Genomic DNA, 10,277 nt, shown 5'->3' on the forward strand with positions numbered 1-10,277 from the left:
ATAATGAGCATAAGGAGAGATCAGCTTGATTGTTTCAACAAAGATTCATTTATTGTAATAAAAAAACAATATTATTAGATAAAATGATGGTTTATATATACATATGATGGCCTTATCAAAGTCACAATCGCTTATAAACACGTGCTGGACAAGAGGTACCAACAGTTCCTTGTACCTCGGACTATGCCACCAGCAATATGTGCACGCATGGCAAAGTCCGGTTAATTCTTATTCGTTCCAGTGTGGCAGAAATATTGAGAACTGATATCATTGCTACTTGATTATCTAGTTTAACAGGCGCAACCATACCGTAACTTGTATGAGCATAGCCTTACAGTCGTTTTCCTCAAAATTAAGAAGTGAACTGGGAAAATTGTTCTGCTGAGTGAAACACAGGGGAGTACTACATGTATACAACATGGTCACTTTGGTATAACATGGTAATGTTTGATTAGCTGTTTAGAGACCTATACATGAGCTACACACGCGCACGCCGAAAAGGTAAAGCGACACTTGGACGCGAAACAGTGATTGAAACGGATGTGCAATACACGTCTAGTATGTGTGAGCCTTCTGCTGGGGCTGGGGCACCTGGCTGGCTGGTCCTGCGTGCACGGGCAGGGAGTCGAGACGGACGGGCTGGTACTGGACACTAGTGCCGGGTCGTTCGTAACCGTACGAGGCACCCTCCTCGTTCTTGCCATCGCCAGTCGCATGCTGCTTGAACTGCTGCGTCGCGTCCTGGGTGGCGCCCCTGGTCGCGCTCAACTGAATACCGGCCTCGCCGTTGCCGGAGCCGGTTCTCTGCGCTGAGCTCTGCTCATACTGACGGGCGTTGCCTGAACGGTAGCGCTTGCCAATGACGATCTCCTCGGTCGACTGCGCGTTAATCTGCGGGGCGAGCTGGGCGGCCTGCTGTCTGGCACCGTCGAAGTTAAACGTCTCGATGTTCGTGTACTGGCCAGCGAATGGTGCGATGCCAAACGCCTGCGAGTCGATGTTTCCAAAGTTGTTGACGTCGATGGCTGCTCCCTGGCGTGCGCCGCCGAAGCCGCTGCTGATTCCTCGGCGACCAATGACGGTCTGGCGACCAAACCCTCCAACGCGGCGGCCACCAAGGCCGACTCCGCTAACGCGACGGCCACCAAGGCCGACTCCGCTAACGCGACGGACACCACCAACACCGCCACCGTAGCCACCGCGGCCGCCGCGAATGCCACCGAGACCTCCGTAGCCACCTCCGATACCACCTCCGATACCACCTCCGATACCACCTCCATAGCCACCTCTGATACCACCTCCGATACCACCTCCGATACCACCTCCATAGCCACCTCCGATACCACCGATACCACCTCCGATACCACCTCCATAACCACCTCTGATACCACCGATACCACCGCCGATACCACCTCCATAGCCACCTCCGATACCGCCGATACCACCTCCGATACCACCTCCATAACCACCTCTGATACCACCGATACCACCTCCGATACCACCTCCATAGCCACCTCCGATACCACCGATACCACCTCCGATACCACCGATACCACCTCCATAGCCACCTCTTATGCCACCTCCATAGCCACCGCTGACACCGCCGCCAAAGCCGCCTCCGAGACCGCCTCCGTAGCTGGTTGTTTGGCGATAACCGCCTCCGAGACCACCTAGACCACCTCCATAGCCGCCTCCAAGACCACCTAGACCTCCGCCGTAGCTGGTTGTTTGGCGATAACCACCTCCGATACCACCGAGACCGCCTCCGTAGCCGCCGCCAATGCCTCCGATACTTGGCGCGGCCGTAGCTGCACAGCCAATGCCTCCGATACTGCCGCCGTAGCTGCCACCAATGCCTCCGATACTGCCGCCGTAGCTGCCACCAATGCCTCCAATACCGCCGCCAATGCCACCACCCCAGCCTAGGGCATAGCTAACGCAGCCCAGCAACACTAGTAGTGTAATCTTCATGTCCGACTATAAAGAAATAATTAAAAGAAATGATACTAGATCGATCGCAATAACGATGAATAATTCTTCACGTTGCAGAATAGAAGATTACGCATATAGTGATTTGATAAGTGCTTTGCAAGGTATCGCCTATTGTGGAGAATTAAAATTAGTCGTCCTGGTAGCGTGTCTATATTGGTTCCTAATTCAAGCCAGGAACAGTGAAACGATAATATGTAACAAACTGTTTAACCAATTAAATTTTTAAGCTGAATAAAATCGAAAAAAACAAATTCATTGGTTAAACAATAAACCCATCGCTCCTACCGAATATCCTAAGAGTTACCTGCGCTCTCAAACTTACCGTTTGTTGTCGTACCTCTGTGCCCGTGTCCACCGCGGTGTATAAGCAAATGTACCGGACATTGTGAAAGCGTCAAACTCTTATATCTCACGCAGCATCAGCTGACCGCGCACCAGCACCACACTGGTCCGGTTCACTGGACACGTACCCTGATCGTTCACGTCAACCCCGCGCCGCGGTTACGCACGCCCGCGATGATCTGTCGTGGGCAGGCTAGCAATTCGAGTGACAGTCCGAGACCGCGTACATTTCTGCATGAAATTATGATAATTTGTGCGTACGTGAGGCGGATGGCTGCAGTCGATGTGGGTCACCAGATGTCTTCCATTTCGCCACGACGTCAAAATCAGGGACAGAAAGTAAAATCTGGGTTAGAAATGGCAGCGATCGAGAGCGAATTCACGTCTGCGTTCGTATTGCAGGCACGTGTCACCTAAACCTCACTGGACGCGTGACGATTTTCACGCTGGTTCATGTAACCTAATTGTTAAGGCTATACGGCCGCAGGCGGGGCAACGGAAAGTGGAGAGCAACTGACTAATAACAATAACGTTCACTCGTTGCGGCTATAGCATGCTGTGATATAGGTGTCGTCGATCCCGTCGCTAGGCCGGCCGCCGCTAGGCCCTAATGCTTAGGCCGGTCAAATGTATAAAATGGTCGCCGTATCACGCCACATCTCTTTTGAGTCGGGGGTAGCTCTTCCACGTTTATAAAGTATGAGCACGAATCGGCCAGCTCTTATTTTGCACAGCTCTTAATCTTTCTGACTTTTGTTTCCGATCCAGCGCTCACTATAACTACAATGTAGTGATGTCTGTAGGGACTAGAGTATTGGACAAAACGGCCCTATGGCTGAAGTATTATATGCTCCGATCCTTTGCTATACATATTCATACTTTACTGTGAAACACCCAAATGTGCGAGAAATTACACACGACGTGTGCATATTATGGTGAGAGAGATGTCATATAAGGATTCGTGGTCGATTTGTATAAAGACGATAACGCTTTGGTATCCATATATAAAATAAGCCAGGAGTATATATTATTTGGTGCAGACAATGCCTTTTATTGCAAAACGAATATTTATAGAACGTCACATATCTATCTTGTGTCACAAAAGATCAAACAATTCGTTTGATAAAGCTACCCACTGCTTTAACGCCAAGAGAAACATCGCACTCTATACAAATGTAAACGTACTACGCTAATTAACTTGCTACGAGGCATACTCGACAGTGTCTGTGTGTAATACCTGTGAACTTATTATTATGGTGGAGGAGACGTAAAAATTTACCAGTCCAAGTACCTAACCATTTTGTACATATAGGTCACATTCCTTATACGTAGCATGTGTGACACTATAAAATAGCGAAAGATATATGTGTGGACTATGGCAGTGTGTGTGTGTGTGTGTGTGTGTGTGTGTGTGTGTGTGTGTGTGTGTGTGTGTGTGTGTGTGCGTGCGTGCGTGCATGTGTGCATGCGTTGGTCCATATGAGCACGCATGTGTAAACTGCGAATGTACAGGCGGTTACGTAACCTGCGTATCTCTATATTATTTTAGCGAACTACAGTCTCCAAGATGTTAGCATACATATTTAGCATAACAGCGTTACATATTATAGCGTTATTAGCGTTATTAGCGTGCAGTCCTTACGATTTCTGAAACAAGCGAGATGGAGGAACGAAATAAGTTAAAACAGAACGAAGCGATTGTAATCGTTCTTTGCGTTGCTACAATCTACTCGCGTCCCTGCTCGGATAACTATAACCCCCGTTGGTCAAATAGAAATAAGACAATTTAACAATAATCTAATAATAATAATTATTAAAAATAATTTTAGGGACGAACGATATATACCATTTTATTCCAGCGTAACCGAATGCATTAGATTCCTCGTCCCGGAAAACTCCGTAAACACTGGTGAGGGGATAACCACTAATTGTGGATCACTAATGGTGGCGGATCACCACCACCTAATCACTACTAATCACCATCAACGGATTGTTGTTGCAGTTGCAATCGACTAAGAAGTTGCAACCTGTTTTCAAATTATTTGTGTAGTAACTATAAACTGCCGTTGTCCACATCCGTATTCAGATTTATTACGCCACACCATTTGAAAGTATCAGTCACGACACGTAAACGTGTAAAGTGGTATAACGAGATACAATCCAAGGATAGATGGATGGATAGACGGTCGGACGGACAAACGGACGAATGGATAAATTGACCTAACTTGACCTTGACTTGACAATGGTTACTATATACTACCATAACTGTCGAGAATGTGCGTTCTATTCGCATATAATCAAGATATATAATGTGATGATTGATTACCTTTGAGAATTATATCAGCAAGCCAGTTTAATTAGCATGCGTCTTATGTTTATGTCATTTACAACTGTTTGAACGTTGGCGCGGGTGTAACTGCATATCAATATTGAGACATCCATATGAGTACGGTAACCGATTTACCTACCACGTGATTTGTGTTTGAATTTGTTTGTTAGCGTTTGCCTGTCACCCCGACTAGACTGCTGATATTAAACTTGAGCGTCGAGCAGATCCGTAATAATATCACCTAATCCGTATAGCATCAAGAATCCATAATAGAAATTATCTTTATTATGCTTATTATATGTTTATATGTTTATATATATTTTTATATATGTTTTTATGTTATCTTTATGTTTACATGTTTATATGTTTTTTATATGTTTATATATGTTTATGTGTTTATGTTTATTATATATGTTTATGTGTTTATGTTTATTATATATGTTTATATGTTCATTATTATGTTTATCTTTATTATGTTAGAAGTTATCTTTATCTTTATTATTTTAGGTATTTTATTATGGACTCTTGATATCATATAACACGGGCGGATCCGTGAATTATTTTGGACTCGAGAGTTCAACGAATAGGGAACTAGACGAAGTGCAATAAAAGCATTAAAAAATGGAAAGTCGTTAGTCAATGAGTCATCAAGGATTGAAAAAATACATACATACCACAAAAATATCAGGAAATGGTGAACAGGAAACAACGATGTTTGTCGGCGCAGAAAAACTTTTCCTCACTCACCAAAACATCATAACTGCCGCCATAATACGGTGATGGCGGTTCTGGCCCTAGTCGTGGTCAGTAGTAGTTAACGAAACGCGCAAGATACAACTATAATGCACGGTAACAGGATTTTCGAGATACACATAAGTGATTTGATTAAGGTGGACATTCTGTTAATAACGTGACCAGAAGAGTCCATCGGACATATCTCGAATATATTGCCAAAGAGTATACATTATAGATGTACTTAATTACCTCATGATGAACAATCCGTTGACTGAAACCCAGGTAAATCATCAACATATTTTCATAATGCGACTCAATGGTATGTATCGCCCAGTTCAGCATCCCCCCCCGCTCCTGCACAAACACACACACACACACACACACACACACACACACACACACACACACGCGCGCGCATGCACGCATGCACGCACGCACACACACACGAGTGCGATCGGCTCCATATTTGTCTTGACTGGTGACGTCAATATGAGCCATGATTAGCTTAGGCTGATGCACAATAAAACACCATTGCTGTGCATTGATGGTCGGCGCTCACACGGGCTTCTACGTGAACGGGCTGGTATCGACCGTGAACAAAGGCGAGCGAAGTTTATGCGTGAATACAAAGAACGTGGTTGCCCAGGTATTGTTGTCCTTTAATATAGAGCGTGTGGTGCCTCTATTTAGAACAATATACCTTCTATTGCGGTATGGATATCGTTAGAACGGCCATCATCTCCATGTATTGAACGTTAGCACGGTACACGTTAGAACATCGTTAAGTCGACTTTTCCACCATGCGTGGGCATTGTTAAAACAGCTATGATTTATAGGGATAGACGTCATTAATATGGACTTTCCGCGTATGTATAGACATCGTTGATAGCAATTCGCGTGCACGTATGCACATAATTAATACGGCTTTCCTGGCCTGTACGGACATCGTTATAACGGCTATCGTCGGCGTCGGTGTGATGTGTTTTGAACCTTACATTACATTTCCTTACTCTCGTACTAGCCTTACGTGATGGCACAAGAGGAGGACAAAACTGAACAGGCAAGACGTCGCCAGAGTGACTTCACACTAATTCTCTACCCGAAGACAAAGATACCGGAGTTTGGATCAGCTCTGAGCGAATGCACGAAGCCTAGTAAGCTACGGCGTGTACATCACGCCGTGGTTCATTTCCGTGTGGTAAGTGCATGTCGACCGCTTACACAAATCCACGTATAACGTCTGCATCGTGTAAGGATATCGTCTGTAACGTGGAATTATAATCAGCTGTAACTTGTACGCATATCGTCCCCAATGTGCTGTCGTTGTCTGTAACTCAACGCGCTTATTACTTTTAGTTTAGCGACCAATTTCTGTATTGTGTTGTCATAATCTTCAGCGGGCACGTGTAGTACGTGCGAACACGTAAGGGTAGGCTTGTGGCGCGTACATGTGTTGTCTGCTTACTTATCCCGTTCAGGTTCCTCGTAAAACGTGTGCAGCTCCGTTAGACGTGTGATCACACCGAGCTGTCGCACAGAAGTCTGAACTAACTCGCGTCTGTCGGCGTGCTCACGCTAACACATTGCCCTCCTTCGCCGCGAGTAGATGTGTGTCAGGCGTTTTCGCATTGATGGTTACTGCCCGACACTTGCACTGTGTTGACGTGCTTCGCTTACCGACGCGCGTAATAATAGGAATGTTTCGTTGGCACAGGCGCCACGCCCCCCCCCCCACCACGCTGCCATAAACACACCGGCGACGACCCAGTCCGCGTGGCTACGTAGTAGTTAGTCAGAGGCGCTAGTAATCGTATCAGGAGTGAATAATAATAGATCTATCTATATAATCTGTAGATAATCTATTATTATTCTCCTGATCGTATGCACAACGCGTTCGTCGATCGATGCCTTTTCACTATCTATAAACTAAACTAGGTGTCTGTTATTACAGCTATTTAAATTGCCTAAACTACAGTGAAACTTGTTACACATTAGTACAAATTACTATCCACATTTAGATCCGGATAAATTTATATAAACAAACATTAAAATATTCGGAATTTTCAACAGAGTCAGCAGAATTTAACAATGGGGAATCCCCGTTGGCGGTAAAAACCTAGTATGTTGCTCTACCTTCTGGTTCTTACCGACAGGTTCTTAAGATATTAATTTAATATTATTAAGCTCACAGTACGGCCTACTGTAAGAGAGCGTGCTCTGATTGGCGGCAATTTTCATTTGGTCGAAGATTAGTGGGCCCAGCAGATTGCTTCTGTTTGTTCGCGCGTGGCGGTGTTTGACTTGCTCTCGTTAACGCCTAGTGCTATAAAGGCATGTGATGTAGTTTCCGTGCCTAAGCTAACATCTCGCAATGCTGCGCGTCAACTCCGCTAGAGCTTAATATCAAAAGCAGGTGATTAATAGTAAACCACTAGATGAAATATATTATAGCATTAATTATTTGATTTTGGTCAATCACTCATGCATGCTTCTAGCTGCGACGAATTCTGCGACGTTAGTAAATTACCAAAAAACTGATGGAATCGTACTGATAGCATTACTGAGTTAATATTGTCCTTTAAAAATGTTTTGCGTTGCGCGCGCGCGTGTGTGTATGCGGCGTGCGCGTGTGCGTTCGTGCGTGCGTTCGCGCGTGCGTGCGTGCGTGCGTGCGTGTGTGTATGTGGTGCAATGATACAGGCGAGCGTACAGGCATGCGTTTGTGCTTCGGGGTGCGGTGCATAAGCGTGAACCAGATGTTTCCCTGACTGATCGAGCATTTTTTCTGACGATGAAAGTCAGAAGCTTAGCTTACGCTTAAACAGCAGTATTTGCAGCAAGATCTGAACCTCAGTCTTATTACCCTCAAGTTTTGACTTGTGATTATTGCGGCGCATTGACGACTACTCCAGTCATGCATTTTCTAATGAAAATATATAAACTCTGACATTTACACGTGTCATGTTGAGCGCATAGCTTTCCTGGTTTCATCAGCATGTAATACACGTAAGGCCAACAGTTACACCATAACACAAATGCATGGGTAATATCATAATGAACTGACTTCAGGCTTTTATGCTATGTGGCTATTAAAAATCTCGCTTTGTTAGTTTAGAAAAATGCAAACAAGTTAAAAATGTTTACAACCCAAGTTACAGGAGCTCTCAGTCAGCGATAGGATTGGAGAAGAGGGCAAGGACAGAGGTGCCACTGTTCAATCAGCCGACAGCCCAAAACTCCCGCTGACACGAAGCGACGTCGCCGACTCATGCAATTCGTCGGAGGAGAGCTATGACAGCGCCATCTATGGCAATCAACTGCGCCACGAAAACGTAAAATTTTGCGTAGCCTCAAAAAAAGGGGCGACAAGCAAAAGGTCGGAGTCGCATTCAAAGTGGACATTCAACCTGAAGTCCATGTTTAAACCAAACAGTAAACGGACGCCTGCTCTTGACGAGAAGGCAGTTCATAGACAATATTACCCAGGTTTGTGTTCAGAATACAAGCAGCATAATTAAATTTAAACTATTGTAATAATTGAACCGACCTCGAAATAGTTTTGCAATGAAAGCCACTACAACCACACAATTGCCAAAATGTAAACAAGCTGTAAGAAAGTGTAATACTTACACGGAGAATGCCAAACTCCACGACAGATGGCGCTGTCGCTCTGGCTCAATTCACCGCAGCCGGCTGGTTGGGGTTGTAGGATATGTTTACTAGGCACTTCTAATTTTAACATATATTTTAACACACACAGCACACACACACACAGCACACACACACCACGCACTGCACGCACCACACGCGCCGCGCGCCCCGCACACATACTCACACAGTACACGCATACGTCATGCACAGCACAACGCGCGGCCGCACACGCATATACAGCACGACATACCCAACACACAAACAGAACAAACACCTCAACATACGCACAACACATACCAACAAACAAACAAACACCACACAGCACACACGCAGCCACACGCCACAATCCGTCGACCGGACGGCCCTCCGCACGCCACTCCGCAGGCCGGCACGGGCCGTCGCGCGCCCTCCGGGATGCACTCGGACTCCCCCCCCCCCACACACACACACACGCAGCGCACACACAACACCACGCACACACACACACACACACACACACACACATCATATATAGTAGTATATATATATAGCACACACACACACACACACACACACCACACACACAGCACACAACACGACACATCACACGACACACACACACACCACAAACACACAACACACACACACACACACCAACCACACACACATGACACAACACAAACAAACAAGAGGGACAAATCCCGCCGGCCGTAGCAGACTGAAAATCTTGATATGGTAGGGTTAAACTAGCGCGCGTTCAGGCCCGGTCTGACGGCAAAGCTAACAGTTGGTAGCGGCGTGTAGGGCCTTACAGACCTGCATATTGTTGATCTGCTCTTTATCCGTCTCAGCTCAGCTCGCGCGGCGTCAACCCGCACAGCAGCGAGGTACAGCGACGCGTACGAATTATCATGACCTAAATAAGGCTCATGGGCACTGCGTATTGCGATTTAGGCACCCGGTCTGGCCGCTCGTTGCGTAGCAGACCACACACACAAGCGGCTATCTTGCCCGGGCGCGGCCTGCTTCATTTGCGGGGCCAACTTGAGCGGCGTGCAAGCCGCGTATTTTGGAGGGGAACTAGGCGTGTACACACTGCAAAATGATTTGGCGCGGGTCTGGCGGGGCGCGTTAGTTTATAGCATATCAACATTCCGTAGTCCGTGCACGGGGTTTAAAATAGCTGTACCATGATAAAAGAAACACACACACACACACACACACACACACAACCCACCACACACATGCG

At 46.1% G+C, this 10,277-nt stretch overlaps 1 protein-coding gene across 14 annotated transcripts; it reads right to left on the reverse strand.

Moving 5' to 3' along the window:
* Window positions 1-25: 25 nt before the first annotated feature.
* Window positions 26-2,396, reverse strand: LOC106820729 (glycine-rich cell wall structural protein-like). 14 transcript variants are annotated; one of them, XM_014825270.1, is made up of 4 exons: window positions 2,315-2,396; window positions 1,824-1,977; window positions 1,557-1,784; window positions 26-1,310 (listed from the first exon to the last, which is right to left on the reverse strand). In XM_014825270.1, exons 2-4 carry the CDS (start codon window positions 1,969-1,971, stop codon window positions 556-558), a joined length of 1,131 nt encoding a protein of 376 aa, XP_014680756.1. In that variant the 5' UTR covers window positions 1,972-1,977; window positions 2,315-2,396; the 3' UTR covers window positions 26-555. The 14 variants fall into 14 exon arrangements, with proteins under 14 accessions (XP_014680756.1, XP_014680749.1, XP_014680744.1 ...); XM_014825263.1 differs by having other exon boundaries at window positions 26-1,469; window positions 1,545-1,784; XM_014825258.1 differs by having other exon boundaries at window positions 26-1,514; window positions 1,545-1,784.
* Between the last annotated feature and the right edge of the window lie 7,881 nt (window positions 2,397-10,277).

The sequence above is a fragment of the Priapulus caudatus genome, unplaced genomic scaffold, assembly GCF_000485595.1.
Source record: "Priapulus caudatus unplaced genomic scaffold, Priapulus_caudatus-5.0.1 Scaffold44, whole genome shotgun sequence".
Taxonomy (NCBI): Eukaryota; Metazoa; Priapulida; class Priapulimorpha; order Priapulimorphida; family Priapulidae; genus Priapulus; species Priapulus caudatus.